We start from the raw sequence: 27559 nt of genomic DNA on the forward strand, positions 1-27559 counted from the left end.
GGTGTCCCTGCTTGCTGTTCTACTTTCTAGTTTCTTGCTATGTGGTAACGGAAGGTGGGCAAGACCCATGCCTCCTTCCTGGCCTCACAGGAGGCCACTTGCCTTTGGCTGACGTGATGGCATGCCACTAGGAATAAGGAACGTTTGTCCCTGGGCACAAAGGGTGGGGTGAGGGCTGATTCCATTTTCCACCGCACACTTGGGAAGGAATCGCTTTTTGATTGGATAACACCCCTCACACACACACATGCAGACATACACACACAGAGGGCTGAATACAGTGGGTGCTAACTCACAAGTTCCTTCTGGGAGCCTCATCTGGCTTCAGACTCCTCCCTCCCTGGGTTCTGAGTGGATGGGTCACCAGGGGGCTGGGAGACGCCCTGGCAGAAGCATCAGTCCTCCCCTGTGGGGTCTCTCAGAATTGGGAGAATTTGTTTTACTTTTTATGTGTCAACAGCGGTCACAGATCAAGAGAGGTGAGGGCAATAAAGCTTCAGGGGAAGCTGAAGTACACATGTGTCTGGGGTGCACGTGTGTGCATAGGTGTGCACAAGTGTGCACATGTATGCAGGTATGTATTGGTGTGGGTATGCAGTTGTGTATGTGCAAAGAGACAGAGAGGACTTGGGGGTCTGTGAAAGAAGTACAGGGATGATAGTAGGAGATAAAACTTCAAAGAAAGCAGTCATTAAAAATACGTGTGTCTGGGCTTTGCTGGTGGCTCAGTGATACAGAGTCCACCTGCCAATGCAGGAGACACAGGTTTAATCCGTGAGCTGGGAAGATCCCACCTGCCATGGGGCAACTAAGCTTGTGCACCACAGCTATTGAGCCTGTGCTCCTGAGCCCGGGAGCTACGACTACCGAGTCCATGTGATGCAATTACTGAGGCCTGTACGCCCCGGCACCCATGCTCCGCCATAAGAGGTCACTGCCATGCGAAGGCCGTGCACAGCAGCTAGAAAGTAGCCCCGGCTTGCCTCAGCTAGAGAAAAGCCTGCATAGCAATGAAGACCCAGCAGAGTGATAAATAACTAGGTGTGTCTGAGGGAGGATTCTCTGATGGATAGTTTTTAGTTTCGCAGGATGAAAACCTTGTGGAGATCAGGGGCACAACAACGTGAATATACTCAGTGCTACCGAATGTCCATTTGAAAATGGTTAAGACAGGAGGTTATATATATATATATATTTACCATAATTAAAATGTTTTTAAGTAGCCTGTTTTAAATGTGACATTGGGTACAATTTGGGATGACAACTGTGTTCCCCAAGGTCAGGGTTTCTCCTCAGGGCCTGGTGGGTGATGGGGAAACAGTGTTGCTGCCCCAATAGAAGGAGGTCATGAGACCCCCAAGGGCATTGCTTTCGTCTCTGGCTCCTCTGAACTGAGGTCTCAAGCGGGAACATGGAGGTCTCGGTTGGGACTGTCACGCTTCCCGGGGCGACACCGGGCACTCACGAGGCAGAGCCCTTGCCTCTCCTTCCACTGTCCCTCCCCCCACCCCCATCAGTCCCCATGGTCTCTCTTCCAGGCCCAGCCCTGCGCCCCCCACTCTCCTCCAACATAGCCCCTGCTCTGCCCCCCTCCCCACCAGGAGCCTCTCCCAACTAAGGGCCCAGGCTTTAGATCTGAAACAGGCTCTACGTCAACCTAATACTCATACTCTGATTGAAAACTACTCTTTCCCAGCCAGCCAGGGGACTCCATCTAAAAGTGCCCCCTGACACCCCAGTGGGACGCCCCCCAGAGGAACAGCAGACTCCCCACCCAGCCCTGGTGCCCAGGTCAGCCCACAGCCACCTGCCTGTCCCCCCAGCTCCAGAGGCACATGTGGGTGCCTAGGAAGGACCTTTTGGGATCAGCCCCTTGGGATGGTCCTTCCTTCAGGCTTGTTGGGTGGGAACCACGGGAATCTGGTGTTCACTGCAGGCCTGGGGACAGTGTGGGGCCAGCCAGACGTTCCAGGGCAGGGCGACCACCACGGGGGTGCTACAGGTGTGCCTTGCTGAGAGATGCCCCATACAGGCCTATTTCTAAGTGTGTGTTAACTAACAAGAAAATTTAATCTAACCTCACCTCTTTCCAACCTGCCTCTCCAAGGTGCTTCGTTTTCTCTCTCTTCATATGAAAAATGATGCCAAGCAGGCCTCGCTTTTCCTTGCTGGGTTTCATGTCATTTCTGCTAAGATGTTACTGGAGTTTCTCTCTCTCTCTCTCTCTCTCTCTCTCTCTCACACGCACACACACACAGTTACTTCCCCTGACGGGGAGGGGAAGGAAAGAGCCCCCAAGATCTGAACTGCAGCCTCCACTTCATCCTGCTGAAGCCCCCCTGCGTCCTGGACTTTGTTCTGAGACCCCAGAGCATGGGGTCCCAGGAAGTCATGGAGACAAGGGAAACAGGGCCCAACCAGGCAGCCCCGGAGGACTCGGAGACCGGTCCAGGGCTCAGCGGGGGTTGAGGTCTTTCCACCCAGTGACCAGTCATGGCCATTCTAAGTGCAAACAAGGAATCCATTCAGCCCAGTCCTGGGTGGGGCCGGGGAAAAGGAGGCAGAGCTCCCAGGACCTGCAGGCACCCCAGGGACCACTTGGGCTATAGTGGCAGGGGGTGCCGGGCCTCCAACCTGGGAAAGGGCCAGGGGGGCTATGGGGAGAATGCGACCCTGTGGGGGTCTCAGAGACACGAGCGCTGCACCAGCTCTACCATGTCCCCCATGGCACCTTCACCCCAACACACTGCAGGTCTGCTTGCCTTGAGCTGGGCCGGCTTGGGGACTGCCTAACTCCTGGGTCCTGCTGGACTGGGAGCCATGTGGGCACACAGACTCAGCTTCCATATGTGTCTTGGGAGAGTCCCCCTTTTTACATGGTTGGTACGTGTAGACTCAGTGGGTGCATTTCTAGAGTCTCCAAAGGAGTCAGAGACAAAAGGTCAAGACCCAGGCACCAGAAGCGTGTGGAGTGGCCACCACCGTCCACTCTGTGCAAGGGACTGGGTGGGATGGCCATGTGCAAGCTCTGGGATGGACCTGGGCTGGCAAATACAAGGGGGTTTCACTCCAACCCCGGGAGCGAAATACAAGGCCATTTCGTTTTATGGGATAAAGATTTGGGTCCTCTCTAGAGATGGATGGACACGGCCAGGGCAGAGGAGGGGCAAGCAGGAGGAGGGTGCTGCAACCAGAGGGGAGGCCCAGAGGGTGAGATGGCCCTTCTGTGGCCGAGGGTCCCTGGCCCACCTGGCTGCTTTCCTTGGTGAAGCCCACTCCCCTCAGGTCCACCATGGGGGTGCCCAGATTCCCTGGTGACCCTGGACAGAAGCAGGCCACTGCACCGTCTACATTCTGGCATCCGCGGTCTCAGCCAGGGCCACCCCACGAGAGTCAACACGAAATAGACTAGGCGGGACACTCACCTCCTCCCGCAGTCTCTGTCCCCATCACCAGGCTTCTCCTGGACATGCGGGGCCAGGTTAACGCAGCCTTTGACATCACCCAGGGCCAGCCAGAGGCTCTTCAACTCCTCCCCGAGGAGCCGTATTCTCCTGTGGACTGACCAGAGTAGAAAGAGAGATGACTTGAAGGGCCTGGATGACCCCCTCCACAGCCCAGTGATGATGCCAGTGGGGACTGGACGTGCCCTTGTGAGCCCACTTTGTCTACAGTGCCCAGGGCATTTTAAAAACTTCCCTCCTGCTACGCCCCATCCATGGCCTGGCCACACAGGCGGCACTCCCACTCTGGGCTGCTCCCCCCCCGCCAGCTTTCAGCACTCACACACCATGTCCCCACCCTCAGTGGGACCGACCCCCATGATGGGCAGCCTCCCCACTCCTTGCTGCACATGGGTCCAGCCTTGGACGGAAAAGGATGGAAGCTCAGGAAGCCACGGCAAACAGAGGTGGGGGGGCCAGGGCAAGTGGGCACCTGGAGCTTGCGGTCAGGCTTGGCCAGGGGAGGCCCTCTCCCCACAGTGTTTTACGGACCCTATGAGCAGAGCCTGGCTACCAGGGGACCAGTCCCAGCTAATGGTCTCCATTCTCGGACATAAATGTTTCTGAGCACAAGTAAACAAGTCCCGAGTCCTGGCTGGTCCACAGAACCCCCCAGCCAGGGGAGTGAAGCCAGGAGCAGGGTCGGATGTGTGATCACCTCCCAGACAACAGCACCCCTGAGCTAGGGGGCTGCTGGCCCTGTGGGGGCCGGGGTATAGCCACAGGCCAGCTCGGAAGATCAAGTTCTTATCCCAACAACTGTTGCCATTTAGTTCAGTCCTTCCTGTATAGCTGGGTCCTGGGGCTGCTTGCCTTCACTTTGGGGGACCGCACACCCACCTGTGAGTGGGTCCATGGAAACAAGGGATGTGCTGGGTCAGCTGCTCTGCACATCCTGGCCAGGGAGCCTGACCATTCTGGCTCAGGGCTGGGACACTTGGATCTGTGGGTCTCTGCTGAGGCTGGGCTGGATGGTGGCCTTGGGGACAGTGGGCAGCAGAGGCCTGAGCCCTATCTCTGCGGGTCCCTCCCACTTCTTACTGTCAACCGCATCCCATCCACAGTTGAAAAGCATTATTTCTAAGGTCGCCTTTGTTCTTGAGCTGACACAGAGGTTGACTGTTTCCACTTCCAAGTAGGCCAGGGACAAACCAGACAGCAAGGTGCGTCCCCAAAGAACAGAGAGTCCTGGGAATAGAGGATGGGAGGGCTTGGGTCGAGGAGCTCCCTGCTCTTATCTGGACACCAGGCACCCCCACAAACAGGAATGTGACTCTGAGGACTGATCTTAGGAAAAGAATTGTCAGTGGCAATGACCTGGTCTCTTGCCCCACGTGGTGCCCCACCATGGACACTACAGGGATGGGCCCCTGAGCTGTCTGACTTGGTGGGCTCAGCCCAAGGTGTGCACATGCCCAGGGCCCTGCTTCCAGAACCCTGTCTCAGAACCACACCCAGTCCCCCACAGAGAAATGCAGAGAAAGCCCTTCTGCAATCACTGTCTCCCCCTCAGCTTGTCTGTGCAAAAAACAAGAAGGTGGGACTGTGCCCATTGCCAAGATGGAGAACTTGCTGTGTGAAAGACTTAGCCTCACCCTCTCAGTGTCACAGCAAACTTCACCCATGAGAGAGGCCTAGGGCCAGGGCAAGGCTACAGAGCAGAGCATTGCTCCAAAGTGCCGGGGGCTGGACCCCATCTTCCCTTCAGACAAAAGGAGATCTGTGATAAAATGAGGGTGATTTCTGTAGGATCTCGCCCAATCAGGCCACGCTTGGAGCAGGACTAAACAAAAGGCATTGCTGAAAAGAAGAGCCACCGAATGAGACGAACCAAGCCGGAATTATGTATGACAGCCCAGTCAAGGACAATGGGCAACCTTCCCAAACTAGGACTGGAGCCAGGTGTCTGACCTAACAGAAGCAGAAGATATTAAGAAGAGGGGGCAAGAATACACAGAACTGTACAAAAAAGATCTTCATGACCCAGATAATCACGATGGTGTGATCACTCACCTAGAGTCAGACATCCTGGAATGCAAAGTCAAGTGGGCCTTAGGAAGCATCACTATGAACAAAGCTAGTGGAGGTGATGGGAGGCCAGTTGAACTATTTCAAATCCTAAAAGATAATGCTGTGAGAGTGCTGCAGTCAATATGTCAGCAAATTTGGAAAACTCAGCAGTGGCCACAGGACTGGAAAAAGTCAATTTTCATTCCAATCCCTAAGAAAGGCAATGGCAAAGAATGCTCAAACTACTGCACAATTGCACTCATCTCACATGCTAGTAAAGTAATACTCAAAATTCTCCAAGCCAGGCTTCAGCAATACATGAACCGTGAACTTCCAGATGTTCAAGCTGGGTTTAGAAAAGGCAGAGGAACCAGAGATCAAATTGCCAACATCCGCTGGATCATTGAAAAACTAAGAGCGTTCCAAAAAAACATCTATTTCTGCTTTATTGACTATACCAAAGCCTTTGACTGTGTGGATCACAATAAACTGTGAAAAATTCTAAAAGAGATGGGAATACCAGACCACCTGACCTGCCTCTTGAGAAACCTGTATGCAGGTCAGGAAACAACAGTTAAAACTGGACGTGGAACAACAGACTGGTTCCAAATAGGAAAAGGAGTCCATCAAGGTTGTGTATTGTCACCCTGCTTATTTAACTTATATGCAGAATACATCATGAGAAATGCTGGGCTGGATGAAGCACAAACTGGAATCAAGATTGCTGGGAGAAATATCCATAACCTCAGATATGCAGATGGCACTACACTTATGGCAGAAAGTGAAGAACTAAAAAGCCTCTTGATGAAAGTGAAAGAGAGGAGAGTGAAAAAGTTGGCTTAAAGCTCAACATTCAGAAAACTAAGATTATGGCATCCGGTCCCATCACTTCATGGCAAATACATGGGGAAACAGTGGCTGACTTTATTTTTCTGGGCTCCAAAATCATTGCAGGTGGTGATTGCAGCCATAAAATTAAAAGATGCTTACTCCTTGGAAGAAAAGTTATGACCAACCTAGACAGCATATTAAAAAGCAAAGACATTACTTTGGCAACAGAGGTCCAGCTCGTCAAGTCTATGGTTTTCCCAGTGGTCATGTACAGATGTGAGAGTTGGACTATAAAGAAAGCCGAGCACCGAAGAATTGGTGCTTTTGAACTGTGATGTTGGAGAAGACTCTTGAGAGTCCCTTGGAATGCAAGGAGATCCAACCAGTCCATCCTAAAGGAGATAAGTCCTGGGTATTCATTGGAAGGACTGATGTTGAAGCTGAAACTCCAATACTTTGGCCACCTGATGCGAAGAACTGACTCATTGGAAAAGACCCTGATGCTGGGAAAGATTGAGGGCAGGAGGAGAAGGGGACGACAGAGAATGAGATGGTTGGATGGCATCACTGACTCAATGGACATGAGTTTGGGACTCTGGGAGTTGGTGATGGACAGGGAGGCCTGGCGTGCTGTGGTTCATGGGGTCGCAAAGAGTTGGACACGACTGAGCAACTGAACTGAACTGAACTGAATTGTCCCGCCCTGGGCGGTATCTCCTGTGTGTCTCGCTCCACCTCTGCCTTGGCAAGCGGCCAGCAAATGTGACTAGGGAGGAAGGTGATTTGGCTATTTCCTTCTAGGCTCTTTGCTTTTGAGGCTGTTTGGAGTTTGGGCCTCAGCAGCACAGCCTTTCCTGGTGGCGTCTGTCTGGCTGAGAGCTCACCCTCTCTGCCTCTGAGCAGATCCTCAGTCCTGCAGGTGGCCAATGGCTTTGGGTGGATGGCGGAGAACTTTGGGAGGAGTGGTTCAGAGTGGAAGGACAGAGGCCTAGAGAAAGGAAGACTAAATAACCAAACAACTTTTTTCAGTAACGCTCTCTGGCCCTATGCTTAAAATTCTCCAAGCCAGGCTTCAGCAATACATGAACTGTGAACTTCTAGATGTTCAAGCTGGTTTTAGAAAAGGCGGAAGAACCAGAGATCAAATTGCCAACACCTGCTGGATCATTGAAAAAGCAAAAGAGTTCCAGAAAAACATCTATTTCTGCTTTATTGACTATGCCAAAGCATCTGACCGTGTTCAGTTCAGTTCAGCTCAGTTGCTCAGTCGTGGCTGACTTTGTGACCCCATGAACCACAGCACGCCAGGCCTCCCTGTCCATCACCAACTCCTGGGGTCCACCCAAACCCATGTCCATTGAGTCGGTGATGCCATCCAACCATCTTATCCTCTGTCGTCCCCTTCTCTTCCCACTTTCAATCTTTCCCAGCATGAAGGACTTTTCAAGTGAGTCAGTTATCTGCATTAGGTGACCAAAGTATTGGAGTTTCAGCTTCAGCATCAGTCCTTCCAATGAATATTCAGCATTGATTTCCTTTAGGATGGACTGGTTGGATCTCTTTGCATTCCAAGGGACTCTCAAGAATCTTCTCCAACTCCACAGTTCAAAAGCGTCAGTTCTTCGGTGCTCAACTTTCTTTTTAGTTCAACTCTCACATCTATGCATGACTACTGGAAAAACCATAGCTTTGACTAGATGGACCTTTGTTGGCAAAGTAATATCTCCGCTTTTCAATATGCTGTCTAGGTTGGTTATAGCTTTTCTTCCAAGGAGCAAGTGTCTTAATTTCATGGCTGCAGTCACTATCTGCAGTGATTTTGGAGCTACCAGAATTAAGTTTGTCACTGTTTCTGCATACAAGTTATATGTACTCTGCATGTAAGTTAAATAAGCAAGGTGACAATATACAGCCTTGATGTACTCCTTTCCCGATTTGGAACTAGTCTGTTGTTCCACGTCCAGTTCTAACTTTTGCTTCTTGACCTGCATACAGATTTCTCAGGAGGCAGGTCAGGTGGTCTGGTATTCCCATCTCTTTTAGAATTTTCTACAGTTTGTTGTGATCCACACAGTCAAAGGCTTTGGTGTAATCAATAAAGCAGAAATAGGTGTTTTTCTGGAACTCTCTTGCTTTTTCGATGATCCAACAAATGTTGGCAATTTGATCTCTGGTTCCTCTGCCTTTTCTAAATCCAGCTTGAACATCCAGAAGTGCACTGTTCACTTACTGTTGAAGCCTGGCTTGGAGAATTTTGAGCATTACTTTGCTAACATGTGAGATGAGAGGGCTCCTGAGTTCCAGCCCAGGATTCCGTCTCAGGCATCTGACCCTTTAGCCGGTAACTTTCAGGTCTCACATGCCCTGTCTGGATCTCATCTTACAGGCCTCAGGTAAGATCCTCCTGGGCTGTATGTTATCCTGGAAAGAGAAACAGTGGTTTCCCAATGTGTGAGTTCGTGGAAGTCCCTCACCATGGCTGAACCAGGCGCCCGTGTAGAGCGAGACGGAGTCGTGACCGTCAGGGGAGCCCGACTCGGGACGAGAAGCACACACAGGTGAGGAAACTGGACCAAGGGAGCCATTTCCGGGACAAGCCCGGAGATGTGGAGAGAGGGCTGCCATCTGCCCATCCCACGGAGGGTCATACACCTGTGGCCATCGCCAGCCTTCGGCTTTGTGTCCTCGGCACCAGCCCTGGGCTCCCCTCCTGAGCGAGAAGGCCAAGGTCCCCCGAGCCTGGCTGTTTGGCGCCTCCTTCTGCCTCTAAGAGCAAGGAGGTCCCACAATGGGACCCTGAGAGAGACTCCCTGGAGGTGGCTTCACTTCCAGCTGCCCATCCAAAGCGCAGAGATTTAGGAAGTCCAGAGGCGTGGGACAGGATGGGGACTCAGTGCTGGTGGCAGACACTGTGGGATCCCCAGTGAGTCTATGGGCTTGAAGGCAGAGGGTCCCCCATCAGAGGGGTTGGTCCCTTGGGCTACATCAGTGGGGCAGGGCTTAGGTCACAAAGGGGCCACAGAGGTGACCACTGGCAGGGAGGGCAGCTGGGGGCAGAAGCACCCGACCTTGGTCCCGACAGACACCCCGAGCAGGCACATGGCTGTGAATTAAGAGTGCCGGAAACGAGACGGCCACAGGCGGGAGCCAGGTCCTGGGGAGGGGGAGAGGCTGCCTGCGGCCGGCAGCCAACTCAGGGCTCGGCCACCGCATTGTGGAAAGGGCCTTGGTGCTCAGGTGGGTCTGGGTGTAGCCCTGGTGGGCAGGAGACAGCCCTGGGCAGCCGCCCCGTGTGCCCAGGCACATGGAGCAGGAGAGAGCCACTCCTGCCCTTCGTGTGTCACATTGAAGCTGCCGTGGAGCAGAGGCAGGGCGGGAAATGATAGGTTACCACCGGCCGGGAGGGTGGGCCAGAGAATCCAGGGTCCATGTACGTCAGCCTCCCCACAGGTCAGTCTCTGGGAGGCACAGGGTTGGTTGGTGATTCCTGGCAGAGGGCACATGGCGACCCCAGATGGGCAGCTGAATTAAGACCCTGGGAGTGTTTGGTGCTGGGTGTCTATATCTAGGCCCCAGGAGTCTCTTGGTTTAGACACCACATCCTCTGTTCAGCCCGGACACTCTGTCCTTACTTCTCTGGGCAAACGCACCCCATGGATCCTGCTTTGGCTCAGGCAGCTAGCTCCTGGTCAGCCCCCAACACCCGAACCACTGCCTCAGCCTCGAGAGCTACATCCTGGGGGTCCTCGTCGGCTGGAGGGCTTCCTCTAAAACAAAGGCTCTTCACAAGTGGCGGGCCATCCCTCGTACATGTGGGTGAGACTGAGCCGGACAGCCCTGGGCTAAAGCAGATGCTCAGTCCTGGGACTTTTGCCTCCTGAGTGTAAAGGGCATCTCCACGGGGCTCGGAAAGATGGGGACACAGCATGTGCAGGGCCTTCCACTGGCTGGCGAGACTCACCCCCACTCAGCTGACAGGTCCCAGCACAAACAGGTCCTAGGCAGCCATCAGGAAGATCAGGTGTGTGTGTGTGTGTGTGTGTGTGTGTGTACATGGAGGTGTGTGTCCTTCCAAAAAGGAAGGATCCGAGGTGGGCAAATGAACTGAATTACACAGTCTCGCAGGCGGCTTATTTTTGGGCAGATGATGTTAACCGTTGTTCACGTTCCACCTGCAGCAGTGCTGGGAGGGGCCATTGTGGAGGCAGCTGGGCCCGCTAAACCTCGGCAGAACAGGAGGGACTCGGCCTGAACCCCCGGTTGAGGAGTCATGGCCAGGATCTGCCCTGGCCTGCTGCTCTGGATGACCATGGCGGCCCTCGCCTCCAGAGGTGTCCAAGCCTGGGGTTCGAAGGTGACGAGGGAATTCCAAGACATCCCAGCATCCTATGTGTATGTGCAGCAGGCACTGTGGTTCGCCATGAAGGAGTACAACGAGGCCAGCAGGGACACGTATGTCTACAAGGTGACGAACATTCTGAGGTCCCAGGAGCAGGTTGGTTGCTCTTGCTTCTCATCCTTTGTCCCCACGCCCACCTTTGTGGGAGGGCCGTTGTCAGCTGAGAGCAGCTGAGAGATACCTGGAGCCAAAATTTATAAACTTTAATCTAGGGGTTTGGGGAAGAAAGTTAAGTAAGTTTTCTCTTTTATAATTCTGGGGTAAAATATAATATATCCATTCAAATTATCGTCACATCAGAAAACACAGGTAAGAGTACAAAGGGGCTCTTAAAGGGGCCACATTTGGGACGGTGTGAGCAGATATCATCCACCTGAATGTTGACAAGGGTGCGTTATAACACAGTGAACAAGTAAACAAACTCCACACTCAGCTTCATTGTAAATAGGAATCAGGGCAGAAGGGAAGATTCCTCTTTACAGAAAAATGCTTACTTAGAAATGTGAAAGAATATGAAACTAGAAAATCACCTTTTGCAACCACCAAGGTAATAACAAACTCAGGCAAAGATCAGCAATGAATCTGCCACCCAAGACGGAGAGAAGTAAGGGGAAGGGGCCATAGCTACAGGGATTGCTTGTTAATTAATCACAACCAGAACATGCTGGACAAACTGACACTATGTGCCTCTGATGTTACATCACTACAAGGACATGGCATCACTCATATACCGTGTTCCTGCCCCAAATGTGTGAGGGTGATCGTGAGGGACAATTAGACAAGTCCATGTTATGGGGCGCTGCTTCCCAGGTGGTGTTCATGGTAAAGAACCCCTCTGCTGATGCAGGAGACATAAGAGATGTGGGTTTAATCCCTGGGTTGGGAAGATGCCAATCCACTCCAGTATTCTTGCCTGGAGAATCCCATGGACAGAGGAGCCTGGCGGGCTACAGTCCACGGGGTCGCAAAGAGTTGGACACAACTGAACTGGCTGAGCACACACACAAGCATATTACGGGGCATACTCTAAGACCACTTCAAAATATCAGTGCTGTAGATTTCAAGGAAAATAATACCGATGAACCTATTTGCAGGGCAGGAATAGAGACACAGATGTCGAGAATGTACTTGTGGAGAGAGAGAGGGAAGGAGAGGGTGGGACAAATTGGGAGAGTAGCACTGATATATACGCACTGCCATGTGTAACATAGATGGCTAGCGGGAGGGTGTGTATAGCACAGGCAGCTCAGCTGGGTGCTCTGTGATGACCTAGAGGGGTGGGGTGGGGGCGTCAGAGGGAGGTCCTAGAGGGAGGGGATACATGTATACATATAGCCAGTTCATGCTGTTGTGCATGTTGGTGTGCAGCAGAACCTAACACAACATTGCAAAGCAATTATACTCCAATTAAAAAATTGATAAAAATTTAAATATCAGTGCTGTGAAAGATGGGGTAAAGCAGGAAATGGTTCTCTTGAAAGGAAACTTAGGAAGCATGATGATAAAGGCAAGATGTGTTTCTGTGTTGTCTGTTGGATTTAAAATAATACCAAGGATTTCCCTGATGGTCCAGTGGCTAAGACTCCATACTCCCACTGCAGGGAACCTGGGTTCATATCCTGGTCAGGGTACTAGATTTCACATGCCACAACCAAGACCTGGTGCAGCTAAATAAACAAACAATAAAATAATGCCATAAAGGATGCTCTTAGGGCAGCTGGAGGAATTGGAATATGGACTGCGTCTTAGAGGAACCAGCACTGCGTTTCCTGAGAAAGAGTATTGTCCTGCTGTCTATGCAGGAGCCCAAGGTGAGGTTGTTGGGGTGCAGGAAGCAGTCGTGGCGGGGGCAGAAGGTGATGTGTTGTGGACGATGCTGGCCTGACCCACACCTCTCCTCCACTCACCCCACCTTCCCCCAAACTGTACTGCCCACCTCAAGCCACTGCCAACCTGCCTCCCTTTCCTGTTTCCTTATGCAGGCAGAAGTTTCACTCAGTGTCCTGACCCCTAAGAGGTGGGACACCTGGCACCTTGCCCGTCTGCACAGGCTGTGGGCCCTGGGCTCCCTCTGGTTCTCTCTGTGGCCCCAGTTGTGTGCTCTGTGTTTTTAGGAAGCATCACCGGGGCCAGGATGTCCATTCCCAAATGGGTGGCTGAATTACAACCCCACATCCCTGGGGGCTCAGATTTAATAGCTGTTCTTAATGAGGTTCCTGACTTTCCTGGGACTAGTCCATTTTTTGTAACCTGTGCTCTCTATTTATATAAACAGAAATAGATGGCTCTGCTTTATAGGCTGATATTTAATCTCTTGGGCTTCTCTGGTAGTTCAGTCAGTAAAGAATCCGCCTGCAATGCAAGAGGCCAGGGTTGGATCCCTAGGTCGGGAAGATCGCCTGGAGGAGGGCATGGCAACCCACTCCATTATTCTTGTCTGGAGAATCCCCATGGACAGAAGAGCCTGGTGGACTACAGTCCATAGGGTGGCAAAGAGTCAGACACAACTTAGTGACTAAACCACCATTTAATAATAAAATAAACTAAAGACCCACATATCTCAAGACTTACATATCATTTCATATTGTTCGCTGGTTCTTTTCATGAGTGTCCATTTCATTTCTTAGTTCACTGTCAGCTCTAGAATTCAGGTAAGGATACAAAAGAAAGAGTGGAAACAGTTTAAAAGAGAGGCTAGGAGAGAGGTGTTTTAAATTCGCTTGAAAATATATTGAAGAAAGGGGTAAGGAAGAATACACCATCCCCAAACAAAAGCGAACAGAAAAATACTGGGTGACAATTCAGATAAAACTTAATAAAATACCCACAGGCCCTAAAGATGGAAAACTGCTCTATTCTACTGAATGACTTAAGTTAAAACTACAAAGATATTTATCAGCAGTTGTCACTCACAGCCTGCAGCCTAATCTGGCCCATGGCCCTTCTTAGTACATCACATGAGATATGAATGAATATAAGAAACCAAAGGAGACTATTTTGTGATATATGAAAATTATATTACACTGAAACTTATGTCCATAAATACAATTTTATTAGGACACTGCCAGGCACACTTTTTGAATGCTGTCTGGGCTGTGTCTGTGCTGCAAAGCCTGGAATATCTCCTCTCTGGCCCTTAAAGAAAAAGCATGTAGTTACCAGCTTCAGTTCACAGAGGAGGAAACAGGCACAGAGAAGTTTAGAAACCTGCCCAGGGTCACACAGCTACTAAGAGAAGAGCCAAGATTTAAACCCAGGCTGTCTATTCTTAATCCACCGATGCTACTGCTTCTGAATGATGCCAGCTGGGCCAAAGATACAATGGTGCAGCCAGCCAGGAGGGCACGGTGTCACAGGAGGCCAGCGGAATCAGAGAGGCCTGGCCATGGCAGGAGTGAGGGGCTGAATCCACAGCTGGACCCCCATCTGCCTCCCTTTCCTGGGCAATCAGGGGCGAAGGTGGGGCCGGGGGTCGGTCAGTGGTTGTTGAGGATGATTTAGGGCAGTCTGTTTTTTTGGCAAATTTCACTTGGAAATTTACTAAATACAAAGCATTCATTCTCAACTGGGCATAGATTTTGCTCTTCAGGGCATTTTTGGTCATGGCCTGAGATGTTTCTGGTCATCACAACTGAAAGGGCTGCTACTGAGATTTGAGGAATAGAGTCCAGGAATGTGGGTCATCACGCCTCAGGCATAGCACGGCCCCCACAGCCAAGAAATTCAAATGCCAACAGCCCCAAATGCCAACAGCACTGGAAAACTTGATATCCAGTCCTGAAAAATGTGCTTGGGGTACATTTGGAAGTAGATGAGGTAAAAAAAATGAAAGTGACCACTGATTTCTTTACATCCCCCACAGACATCAATCCTGGTGGGCACCCCTGCAAGTGTCCTTTCAGACACTTAGTGCATAGCTGAAAATTTTAAAGTATGTTTTATGTTCATGAAACCATACTTAGATTTCTGCTTACAGCCATTTTGTTCAGTGCCCAGGCGACTTTTCAAGAACTTCCAAAATGTTTATTCTATTTTCTGAATTATCTCTTTTTCTACGCTCAGGTACAGAATCTAACTAACCTGGTCATTCTCTTTAAATATTCTCTCCCTAACGTCTTATAAACTTTGTTTTCCTGTTCAGGTTGTTTCTATGTCCTGGCTATTGTTAATAATGCTGCAGTGGAACATTGGGGTACATGTGTCTTTTTGAATGATGGTTTTCTCAGGGTATATGCCCAGGAGTAGCATTGCTGGATCATATGGGAACTCTATGCTTAGTGTTTTAAAGGAATCTCCATACTACTCCATAGTGGTTGTACCAACTTACATTCTCACCAATAGTGTAGAGGGGTTCCTTTTTCGCCACACCCTTTCTAGCATCTATTGTTTGTAGATTTTTTGATGATGGCTGTCTTGACCTGTGTGAGGTGACACTTCATTGTAGTTTTGATTTGCATTTCTCTAATACGTAGTAAGGTCGAGCATCTTTTCATTCTGCAATCATGAGAGTGGACATTTACCATTGCTCATGTGGGTTTCTTCATGAGGCCTGCGTGAGTACAGGGCTGTGGTGGGCTCTGGGCAGGGTGGGGAGGGGTGAGGGGAGATGCCTGGAAAGTCAGGGATTTGGGAGGGTGTGTGATATGAAATAAGGTGTAGATAACTAAAACTGCCAAAGGGAAGCAATATATTCTAAGTGGATTTCACTGAAAATGCTGATTCTTTTCCAAGCTCCAGTGAACAAACCAGTAGTTTTCCCAGGAAAATGGCCTGTAGGAAATAGCTTTCTTGATTTATCTCGGTGAGAGCTGTCATTGCTTTAAAATTAAATATCATAATGAAAAAGATCGAGAAACAGAGAGACAGAGAGAACAAGGTAAGGACCACTTCTGCGTTGCCCCAAAACTCTGTCAGAACAAACTCTAGGAGGGAGGGAGGCGGGGAGACATCCTTTGCCCTAAGCAGTCAATGACATGTTTGTTTGTCAGAAATGACAACTGATACCACATATTCTTTGATGATCTCTAACTTGAAATGATTCACGGACAGGTCACGGATAGTTTGGATTACCTTCTTGAAGTCAAAATTGAGCGGACAATGTGCAAGAAAATTTCAGGGATAACTGATAACTGTTTAATACAAGAGGATCCCCAAATGCAGAAGGTAGGTGCTAAGACAGCCTTCAGCAACCTTGAATTATCTTGCTTGAAATCACTCATTAGCCTCCAGGTAGTCTTTCCCATCTCTGCCCTTACAAGGCTTATGCAACTCTTATAGATTCCCCGTTTCAGATCTCCTATAGGTTTTGAGCTTATTGTTTTCTTTATTGAGTCTTAGAAAGGAAGAAAGGCTAACTATCTGATCTCCTTGGGGAAAAGTTTTAAAACCTGGTATTGTTTTAAATAGTTATAGGCCTGGTTCACAGAAGGTAGGAAATATGAAAATTTTCCAAAGTACTAAATAGCTGAAAATCAACTACAGAAGAAAAACACAAAATCAGCTATAACTACCCTTATGGAAAGTTTACTGCTGTCAACTTATTGTTATATATCCTAGTTTTTCCTCTATTTTATATTTGTGTTTTTGTGTAGTAGGGAATTGCACTGTACACTGTTCCATCATTTAGATTTTTACTTAATAATAAAATCTAAGAATTTCTGAAACTGTACCGTTATTAGAGGGCAGTATCACTGCAGACAGAGACTGCAGCCATGAAATTAAAAGATGCTTTCTTCTTGGGAGAAAAGCGATGACAAACTTAGTGTATTAAAAAGCAGAGACATCTCTCTGCTGACAAAAGTCCATAAAGTCAAAGCTATGGTTTTTCCAGTAGTCATGTACAGATTTGAGAGTTGGATCATAAAGAAGTCCGAATAAACTGATGCTTTCAAACTGTGGTGCTGGAGAAGACTCTTGAGAGTCCCTTGGACTACAAGGAAATCCAACCAGTCCATCTTAAAGGAAATCAATTCTGACTATTCATTGGAAGGACTGATGCTGAAGCTGAAGCTCCAATACTTTGACTGCCTAAAGTGAAGAGCCGATTTATTGGAAAAGACCTTTACACTGGGAAAGATTGAAGGCAGGAAGAGAAGGGGACGACAGAGGATGAGATGGTTGGATGGCATCACCGACTCAATGGACATGAGTCTGAGCAAGCTCTGGGAGATAGTGAAGGACAGGGAAGCCTGGGATGCTGCAGTCCATGGGGTCACAAAGAGTCGGGCACAAATTAGAGACTGAACAACTAGAACAACTAATATGTTCCCCAACACTGCCAGGAACCAGCTCAACTCATCCTGATCCCCTGCAACCTGGATGCCCCACCAGTCTGGACTCAGTTCCTCCATGGCCAGTTTGGGTTCCTGGTTGCTTGGTCCTTTGTCCCCCTCAACCTGACCCCTCAGTCTTTGTATCTTACACAACTTCAGTTCTACTGAGTGCCACATTGATATAATGGAGGTTTTCTCACTTTATATTTTTATTCTGATTGAATAAATATTTTAGGCCAGAAGAGGGACAGGGTGATCTCATCCAGGTCAGAAGCTGGGAGCACTGCTCCTTCTGCAGGCCCTGTGTCTCCTTCCAGCTCCCCAGCTGCAAGCTTTTCCTGGTGGGACCTGGCCAGATTCTGTTCCCGTTTCTAAAGCCTGTAGGACCCTGACTATTCTTGTGGTTCTGCCTCCCCTGGGAAGGACCCACTGGGCCCTCCATGCAGCATGGGGTCTCCAGGGGCTGCAGGAAGTCTGCGTGGGGCAGTGGCGGGGGAAGTCCAGAGTTGGACAGGAGACTTTCTCAAGACTAATTCATCCTAGGCTCCAATGCTTGCTCTCCTGGAGCAAATGGAGCCCTGACTGTGATGACCTCATATCACAGGGACATGAATCGAAGTGGCACTCAGTTGTGAAGCTGTCTCCTCAGCCATCAGGTCAACTGTTCGGGGGCCTGCAGGAGCTTGACTGGCCCCTCCTTAAGCCAAATCTAGACACCTGGAAATAGGAGCTTCTGGTTTTCTTTTTTTTGGAATTTCCTGCTTATGAGTTATTATTCTTTTTATCTCTTCAGATGTTTTATTGTACCTTTATTGTGGCATCCAAACCCTGGAAATTTGAACTCAAGATGCTGAAGAAAGAATGCAGTCCTATCTAATGGTCAGCTAGCCACTCTGCAACTCTCATGTGCATTTCAAGAAGTGAAGATACTTGTAAAACACTTAAATAGCACATCTGACCTCTCAACTTCCCTTTTGTAGCCCGCTTGCTTTTTGTGCATTCTCCAGGCGCGAAAGCTATGGATGCGGTGCTGGTAGGGTAGCATCTTCTTCTTGGTCAGTGCATTTACCAGCGGGGACAGTCTGCTCCCAATGAATGGAAGAGAATGTGAACCTGTTACCATATTTCACCAAGCTCTGCACAAATTACTTTCTACTGACAGCTCTTTGTGTGGAACTAACAGGAAGCCCCATTCCTCCACTGCTTCAGGTGGGGAGTTTCTACAAGGCCCTGAGGATGCACTGAGAATGTGTCCATGGATTTCCATGGAAAGCTCCCTCCCAGGGCTCCAGAAGGCACAGCATCATGGCTTCAGACACAGTTTTAACCCCTCCCAATCCAACCTGGGAGGTCATTGGGTGATTGGGAGACTTGTGTTTTACTTTCGGTTTTGAATTGAGGCAGGAAAATGTGAGAGTGATGGTGCGGGAAGAGAAAGCTGCATTTGGGCATGTGCATGTGTGTGTGTACTTGTGTGTGCGCTCGAACAGAGTGGGAGGTATGATCTAATGCTTTGTGACTGATCACCCTACCCTTGGTGCTTCAAGTAATTTATCTATTTCTCTATGGTGTCTGCATGTCAGGGGTCTGGGGTGGTTTGGCTGGTGTCACCTCTCCTGAGGTCACTCCCAGGCTCTCACGGCACTGTCCTGGTCTGAAGGTGAGCCTGGCTCCGGGAAGCCCACTCCTCAGGCGGCTTGCCCTTGTGGCTACTGGCTGGTGTTAGCTGTGAGCAGGTGGTCTCTGCTGTCCTCTGTGAGGGTCTGTCTGCACAGCCGCTGTGTACTGGGTGAGGCGGATGGCTTCCCCCAGACAGAGTGTCCGAAAGTCCGGGTTGGAAGCCATGGTGCTCTCGGTGGTCCAGCGTCAAAGGTAATGCACCATCACCTCTCTGGGTTGTTGATTAACTTCAGTTCAGTGTGGGAGAGAGGGCTGCGAGGTGTGGAGACCCGGAGACGCCAATCAGGGGAGGCTCCCGCCGTGTGTGTGTGTGTGTGTGTGTGTGTGTGTGTGTGTGTGTGTGTCTGTCTGTCTGTCTGTGTATCTGTGCATAGGGCTGGGCTGAGATGGTGAAGTGAATTAACAAATGAAAAAGAAGCACTTTCCAGAACATAGTGGTGAACATGGCAGCAGCCCTGGAGGGCAGGTCAGGACCAGCCAGGTAAGTGTGAGCAAGCACACAGGAGCAGGTGGGTACCTACCTGACTGCCGGGTGAATCTCCTGAGACTTCTCCTCCTGCAGAACCTGCAGTGGGCACCTGTGTGGGGCAGACTGGCCGGCGGGGGATCTGAACCTCCTGAGAGGAGCCTGCAGCCATTGCAGGACTTGGGAGAGAAACACCTCAGTTCTTTCTTTTAGTAAATTATAGTATAACTGACGTACAACACTGTTAGTTTCAAGTGTAGAACTTACAGTGATGCAATATTTCTCTACGTTACAAAGTGATGCCCACCATAACTCTAGTTACCATCTGTTATCCTCCAAAGGTATTGACAACATTATTGACTGTGTTTCCATGCTGGACGGTTCAGCTTCGTGACTCATTCATACCTAGTTTATCCCTCTTCATCTCTCATACCCATTTCACTGCTTGTCAGCATATGTCATCAAGGATTTGGGGGGAAAAAAAGAAAGACTCATAAATGCATTTCCCAGCAGAACATGTTGCTTCCCAGGGCTGACTACAGCAAGAGGAACCCAGAGTCCAAATCCCAGGGTGACTCTAGGCCCCTGGGGGTCTGGGGACCAGGAGGGGAGGTATAGCCTGGGGAGCAGACTGAGGCCAAGAAGACCCCACAGCTGGTCCCTCCATCATTTGACAGCCCTGCCCCCACCTCTGTTTCTATGGTGAGGTCCAGGGAATCTGCAGAGATAAGGTCTCCACTTGTTCCTTTTTGTTCAATCCTTATTTATTCAACCCTGAATATTCATTGGAAGGACTGGTGCTGAGGCTGACACGCCAATATTTTGGCCACCTGATGCGGAGAGCTGACTCATTGGAAAAGACCCTGATACTGGGAAAGATTGAGGGCAGGAAGAGAAGTGGGCAATAGAGGATGAGATGGTTGGATGGCATCACCAACTCAGTGCACATGAGTTTGAGCAAACTCCAGGAGGCAGGCCAGGGAAGCGTGGCGTGCTGCAGTCCATGGGGTCACAAAGATTCGGACATGACACTGAGCGACTGAACAACAGCAAGGTCTCTGCCTGGACCCTGACCCCTGGGAAAGCTGAGGAAAGTGTCAAAATGTTTCCTGGCAATTGAGAAAGTGGCCACAGAGCAAAGCACAGGATCTAGAGGTAGCGCATTTGCCATTGATGCTGTATTTTCTTTCATGGCCCACTCAGGGCCCAGCCGTAAGCCTTGGTGATGGTGCCTGGGCCCAGCAGGTTAGCATCTGGGAAGGCAGAGACCACTCTGTTGTCTTGTTTCAGGAGAGGGTGCGCCTGCCTGAGCTGTGAATGAGGCTTGGGGCCTAGCCACCTCACCTCAACTGGGGGTATGGGGGTTGTTGCCCAGGGAGGGACAGCTGGGCCAGAAACCCAATCCCATGATTCCTCAGCACACAGATTCTGGAAGGAGGAAGGGGCCAGGGTGTGCCATCCCAGGTGAGGTGCACAGGGCCAGGGCGGGAGCTCCTCCCTCCACGACGGGTCCCTCCATCCACACCTGGGCTCACGAAGCCAAGCACCCCCAGGGGTCCTCCCTTCTGGACAAGCGGGGCCAGTGGGGCAAGACAAAGCCAGGCCCTGTAGCCCCCTGCAGAGGCAGGACCACTGACACAGCTCCACTCCTGTGGGCTGACCGCAGCAGCAGCATCCAGGCAGAAACACCGAGGCCCTCAGTACCTATAGGGCTTCTAATAGGAATTTCTAATAATGTACTTTCACAGGGTTGAGAAATTTCGCAGAAATAGCACCTGGAAAAACAGTATATATCAAGAAACTGTGTTGATGATTTTTCATGTTTTTCTTAGAATAATAGCCTTGTTACAGACCCCAAGGCCAGACCCAGAAGGGAGTATGACTGGGATCATGAAAGCATGGACCTTGGAACACTGGGTCAGTGTCCGGCATGAACACTGCCTACGCACTTGCTAATTGCTCCCAAGAATTTCCCAGAAGGGAACAGCCTGGGGTAAAAACAAGAAGCTCTGGACTATGTCAGTGCCGTGTCTTAGGAAAGATAGATCAAAGAAAGTCTGCAATCAGGAATAAAAGCTGGACTCTGAGTGGACTCTGCACCTCAGTCCAATAGAGGCAGCAGGTCCCCTGATATTGCACCAGATTTCGTGTTCTGTTTTCATTCTCGTTGCTCGCTCCTGGAGCTTTAGGCAACAAGTACACCTCTTGGTAGCCCTGCCACTGCCCCAGGAAAGGGGTGAGCTCATGAAGGGCCAGCGGCTTCCCCACTTTGGGGCGACCCCAGGGAGACCCTTCCCAGGAGCTGCTTGAGGGGAACAGTGGGGTCGATTCCTTGGAAACATGATGGGGATCACAGTGCCTAAAGGACCTTGAAAGCTTCCTTTGATGGAAGAGCCAGGAGTCAGGAAAGGCCTTGGAGGGAGCAGAAGGAGGGGTTGGGGAGGGTCATGGAAAAGAACCAGCAGGGTCTGTGACCAGGTGGCAGGGGGACAGGCACACAGCTGTGCCCACACTGAACGGTGCCTGCCAACAGTGAGGACGCCTGCGGCTGGGCTCCCCTCGGCCCTGCCCGAGTCCCGGGCCTGGGAAGCCAGCCAGCCCTGGGTGGAGGACACTCACATGCTGAAGAGTCCTCACACCACAAGACTGGCCCCCTCCCCCAGGAAAGCCTGCCGCACACACGGGAGCAGGTACTGATCTGAGAGGTGATTGCAGGCAACACCGGGCTTCCCCTGGGGCTCAGCGGGAAAGAATCCGTCTGCCATGCCAGGAGCCATGGGTGACACGGGTTCGATCCCTGGGTCAGGAAGATCCCCGAAGGAGGGCATGGCAACCCACTCCAGGATTCTTACCTGGAGAATCCCAAGGACCGAGGAGCCTGGTGGGCTACAGTCCATGGGGTCACAAAGAGTTAGACACAACTGAAGTGACTGAGCATGCACGCTCGCTCAGGCCACACAGGGAGGAGGGGAAGGAGGGAGAAGGACCATACGACTGCTACCTAGAGTCCCAAGGCAATCATGGGCTTCTCCAGCAGACCTGCCTCTGAAGGGCTGCCCTGGGGCAGGGATGCTGAAGCCAGAGACACAGCCCAGATGCACCTGTGTGGGTTGTTCCACCTGTGGCGGCTCAGGTGTGTGAAGGGGAGAGACCCACCCCCCGGGCCCAGCCGGCTACCCTGCTGGGAGGACAGCCCCAGCTGCCCAGCCCCCACCCACTGGAACCAGGCTGCACAAGGCTGCTTGCAATGCTGACGTTTAATGACCAGTTCTACAGGGTGACATGGACAGGGAGGCGTGTCCTCATGGCCTGGGTGCGACAGACAGGTGCTCATCCAGAGAACAGAACCAGAGCCGCTCGGACACTGAAGGGACAAGACAGGGTGGCGGGGTGCCCCCAGGCTGGGGTGTGGCCTCACTCGGCGGAGCCATCCAAGCAGGTGTCGTTCAGGAGTTTAAACTTTGTTCTCCATGGGTCAGTGGCAATCGTAAAGTAGCAGGCGTCAGTCTGTGGGAATAGCAGAGGGACAGAGTGTCCAGGGGCGGCCTCAGGAAGCTGGTGTCTCCAGCTCTAAAGCCACACCCACCCTACCTACCTACCCGGAGTGGCCCCCAGGAGCAGCCCCAAGCTCATCCTAGATGTTCCTGACCTGGGACCCTCTGCTGACCCCAGAGGCACCGGGTCACTCTGCCCTGCCAGGCCTGTGATCTCCAGGGACTCCTCCCCCTGACACCAGGATGTCCCACATGATCCATGCCCCCAGTGTCCCACTGGGTCCTCTGACCTGACCCGGGCTTGTCCAGGGGACGAAGCTCACCCTGCCTTGTCACCTGAAGCAGTAGCAGCAGGGCAGGGGGGCTCAACTTCCATCCGTCCAGCTCTGGGCAGGGGCAGGAGGACCACTCGGCCACAGAGATGCTGCCCCTCCCCCCCCACTCCTCTGGAAGGCAGGGCAGGGTGGTGGGTGATGACCAGGGAGGGGACATCTCGCCTTCCACCCAGGGGCCTGGACCACGTGGTCAGGAACAATCTAACCCTAGGGGGACCTGGGATGCAGCAGCTGAAATGGGATCAGTGAGCAGACAGGCCAGGGGCGAACAAGTGACCAGTGACCCCTGGGCTGGCCTGCCTGGCTGGCCTCCGTCCTGCAGATGACCCCTCGGTGTCCTTTGGAATGGCGTCGTCATCACTCCCCACACTGCCCGCCCTGATGTAGTGTCCATTGCCCTGTAACCCAAGGGTGGCTGGTGTGTATCTTACATTGTTCACGTCTGGAGTTGCTTGAAAAGGACAGTTGTCGATGTCAAATTTCCCGCACCTGGTTCGGGCGAACTGCAGCTCCATGGAGAACACCAGGCCGACATCCACCTGGGTTTGGACAGACACTGAAGTGGACATAGCCCTCCTCCCCTTCCTTATGTACCTGACAGGTAGATCCAAGCTGTGTGGGCAGGACAGGGGTCTTGGCAGGAGGGGCTTGACTGCCGATTTTCTGGATAAATCTGGGCTGAGAAATGGATATTCCCTTTTGCACCCTGTTGTCACTACTTTCACCCGTCCTACAGCGAGGAAGGAGCCGCATGGAGCTGCTGTACGTTCTCACACACACATGCACACTCAGGCACACACAGGACCGGGAGTGCTCCTTCTGCAGAATGTTCTCGGCATTTCTGTCTGCAGCCCATGTGAAAATCACACACCCCTGGTTACATTCTGTACAGATTCCATTGCTAGGAGAACGTTTTAGGATGAAGAATACCATCTGGGATGAGTATAAATCACACTGGATCACTGAAACACACTCACCTTATGTAAATTAGATGACCAGGGCATGTTCGCTGCGTGCAGCAGGGCACCCAAAGCTGGGGCTCTGGGACCACCCAGAGAGAAGGATGGGGAGGGAGGTGGGAGTGGGGTTCAAAATGAGGGGAATACATGTATACCTGTGGCCAATTCATGTGGATATATGATAAAGACCATCACAATATTATAAAGCAACTATCCTCCAATTAAAATAAATATATTAATTAAAAAAATCATACTGGATCCATGTAGATGGAGGCCCAGGAGCCCACAGCACGTGGACTCCAAGGAGAGGCCGTGAGCTCCTCGAGGCCCCTCAGAACCAGGGGGCTGTGGCTCCTGACCCTCCAGGCGCTTTCCCCCTCCTGCTATTTGTACGTCTCTGTGTGTCTCTCTCTCTCTATTTTGTAAATTAACCTCTTTTAATGTTATTTCCTTGAAATCTTTTCTGAATCTCTTTAGTCCAATGTTTTCTGTCTGCCTCTTTTAAAAAAAAAAACCAAAAAGGTAAGTAGCTTTATCCCCTTACAGTCTATATTTTGGTCATTCTTCCTTAAACAACCTCAAATATAATGAAAACTGAAAATACATTTTACATGTGGGTAGACTAATGGAGATTTAAAACATTCGCAAGTTATTTCTTTTCTAAAAACTGAAACTAACCCAACAGGTTGTATTTCCCTCTATTTTACGGGCTTTGAATGATGATCGAGACCCCTTGTTAAGCACCCCCTACCCCTGCCAGACCCTCATTAACAGCAGGTGTGCACCAGCAGGGGAGGGTACCTACAGGATCCTTCCACGACCGCAGTACACGCACCTCTTCGTAGGCGCTCCTGCCCTGGCTAGTCCGGTTGTACATGTGCAAGGCATACTCCACGGTGGCAGGGGGGTAGTTCTTCAAGAATCTCTGGTCATCATCTCCCTCTTTCTCTGCGGGACCCCAGCTGTGACTCACCAGGAGCCGGGGACCTAAGAGAAGCAAGAGCAGGGCCCAGGGCTGAGCCCACCTGCACCTCCGCTGCCAGTCCGTCATGGCTGCTGCCCCCAGGCACCCAGGCTTCACCCTTCCTGTCTCCGGCTCCCACCCAGCCTCCCTGGGCATGGGTCCAGTCTATCTGCTCCAGGACATACTCCTCCCCTGGTCTGCCCATCCGGTCTGACAGCCTGTCCCTTCCCTCTCGTGACCCTGCCTCCTCCATTCCAAGCTGATAACATTGCCTCCCGTCCAGGAGAGAGAGCGAGACCCAGGCAGGGTGGGTTGGGAAGGACCAACCATCGAGGACGGTCCGCTGCTGCTGAACTCCAGTCACATGCCCACCTTAGCATCTCAGGGGGGTCAGAGGCTTATGGGGTACCCTAGACTTGGATGTTGAATCAAGGGCACAATTGCAAGGGGTGTGAGTGGAAGGCAGTCCTGGGACACAGCAGCAGGTGAGGGTTGGAGAGACCAGGACAGACAGAGCCAAAGAGGATGAGTGGCCTGGAGTCAGCTCTGTGGGTGACAGAAGGTGGTCTGCAATAGCTGGGAAGGATTCTAAAAGGCCTGCCTGAGAATCACTGGCCTGGAATGTGAGGGCTTTGGCTCTGTAGGGAACAGGCTTCCTTGGGCTTCTACTTCCTTGGTGCTCCTCCCCTGCTGCCAGACTGGCCTCGTGACAGAGACACGAGGAAGGAAGGAGGTGATGACGGCGGCGGTCGGCCACGGGCCAGGGAAGGGCACCCATGGTAGCAGCCTTGAAGGGGAGGTGGGGGGGGGTTGGCAAAACTGGGCATTGGACTGGAAATCGAATGCCAGGGGAGTCAGTGACAGAGGAGGGAGCTAGGGGATCCAAAAGACACCACATCATCAGTGCCTGGTCATTTTATCATGAACACAGCCAGGTACGAGTGCTACCAGTGACGGAGCTCCGACAAAGGGGTAAGGAGGGGTGTGAAGCTGCCACGTCCAGGTCCTTGACACACCCATGGGCTCATCAGGACAGCCACGTGCAGACCCCAGGAGTGATTTCAGCCCCATAGTTATCAAGGATCCCTGAGTATCGGCCGGGGAGAAGGCCAGCAAGAGAGGGTGGGGCACAGGACTCAGGCAGGGGGTTGCCGGGAGCCACAGATGAAAGTGAAGGACAGATTCCTCCTCCCCCAGCCTGTCCACCTGGGTCACCCCAATGCCCTCCCCTCACTCCCTGGGTACAAGACGGACCCCCCCTGCCCTACACGGAGTGGACTCCCCCCATGCTGGAGCTGCTGCCATCGTCCCTTCTGGACCTCAGAACCATGGGGGGAGCCAAGCCAGGTTCCTGCTACGTTAGGACACAGCAGGCAGACTTGTCCCCACTAAGTGTAGAAATCCATAGAAACCTCTTCCTGTGGATCAGTTTCCCCACTTCCATCACTAGTCAAACGGCACCTTGAAGAAAGTCCACAGCACTGGTCCAGCTCATGACAGGATGGAGTGCTGTGGCTGCCATAGCAACTGAGCCTTGGGATGGGCAAAAGAGACCTCACCCATCATGAGCTCTAACGCTTCAAAGGAAAAAGGTAATGCAGTATGAATACACATGGAACAGTACTCAGCCTTAAAAAAGGACCCAATTCTTCTAATGCAGCAATGTCGATGGACATAGAGAATATTATGCTGAGAGACATAAGTCAGAGGGAAAGAAACATGCTCTGTGTCAACCTACATGTGGAAACCCCAATATTAATTCAAACAAATCTGTATGAAAAACAGAAACAGATTCACTGATACAGGAAGAAACTAGTACAGAGAAGGAGGAGGGGCAAATTAGAGGTAAGGGATTAAGACAGATGAAGTACACAGTATACAATAGATAAGCAACAAAGATTTATTGTATAACACAGGGAGATAAATTCATTTTCTTGTAATAACTTTGAGTGGAGTACTCTTGATGAGGGTGAAAGAATGGAATGGAAAAGCTGGCTTAAAATCCAACATTCAAAAAACTAAGATCATGGCATCTGGTGCCATTACTTTCTGGCAAATAGATGGGTAAAAAGTGGAAACAGTGTCAGATTTTATTTCCATGGGCTCCAAAATCACTGCAGACAATGACTGCAACCATGAAATTAAAAGATGCTTGCTTCTTGGAAGGAGAGCTTTGACAAATCCAGACAGCATACTAAGAAGCAGAGACATCGCTTTGCTGATGCAAATGTTCCATATTGACAAAGCTATGGTTTTTTCAGTAGTCATGTGCGGATGTGAGAGTTGGATCATAAAGAAGGCTGAGCACCAAAGAATTGATGCTTTCAAACTGTGGTGCTGGAGAAGAATCTTGAGAGTCCCTTGGACAGTAAGGAGATCAAACCAGCCAATCCTAAAGGAAATCAACCCTGAATATTCATTGGAAGGACTGATGCTGAAGCTGAAGCTCCAATACTTTGGCCACCTGATACAAAGATCCGACTCATTGGAAAAGACCCTGATGCTGGGGAAGATTGAGGGCAGGATGAGAAGGGGGTAACAGAGGATAAAATGATTGAATGGCATCTCCGACTCACTGGACATGAGTTTGAACAAATGTGAAGAACAGGTAAGCCTGGCTGGCTGAACTCCATGGGGTTGCAGAGT

The 27559-nt window shown here is 51.0% G+C and overlaps 2 protein-coding genes across 3 annotated transcripts; one reads left to right on the forward strand and one right to left on the reverse strand.

The window, feature by feature from the left end:
• Positions 1–10653: 10653 nt before the first annotated feature.
• Positions 10654–17892, forward strand: LOC122448899 (cystatin-13-like). The gene is made up of 3 exons (XM_043480560.1): positions 10654–10839; positions 15793–15906; positions 17809–17892. The coding sequence occupies exons 1-3, from the start codon at positions 10654–10656 to the stop codon at positions 17890–17892; spliced, it is 384 nt and encodes a 127-aa protein (XP_043336495.1).
• Positions 17893–22400: 4508 nt separating this feature from the next.
• On the reverse strand, positions 22401–25109 carry LOC122448482 (cystatin-9-like). 2 transcript variants are annotated; one of them, XM_043479808.1, is made up of 3 exons: positions 24755–25109; positions 23422–23529; positions 22401–22668 (listed from the first exon to the last, which is right to left on the reverse strand). In XM_043479808.1, the coding sequence occupies exons 1-3, from the start codon at positions 25067–25069 to the stop codon at positions 22576–22578; spliced, it is 516 nt and encodes a 171-aa protein (XP_043335743.1). In that variant the 5' UTR covers positions 25070–25109; the 3' UTR covers positions 22401–22575. The 2 variants fall into 2 exon arrangements, with proteins under 2 accessions (XP_043335743.1, XP_043335744.1); XM_043479809.1 differs by having other exon boundaries at positions 24785–25100.
• Positions 25110–27559: the final 2450 nt, after the last annotated feature.

The sequence above is a fragment of the Cervus canadensis genome, chromosome 10 (assembly GCF_019320065.1).
Source record: "Cervus canadensis isolate Bull #8, Minnesota chromosome 10, ASM1932006v1, whole genome shotgun sequence".
Classification (NCBI taxonomy): domain Eukaryota; kingdom Metazoa; phylum Chordata; class Mammalia; order Artiodactyla; family Cervidae; genus Cervus; species Cervus canadensis.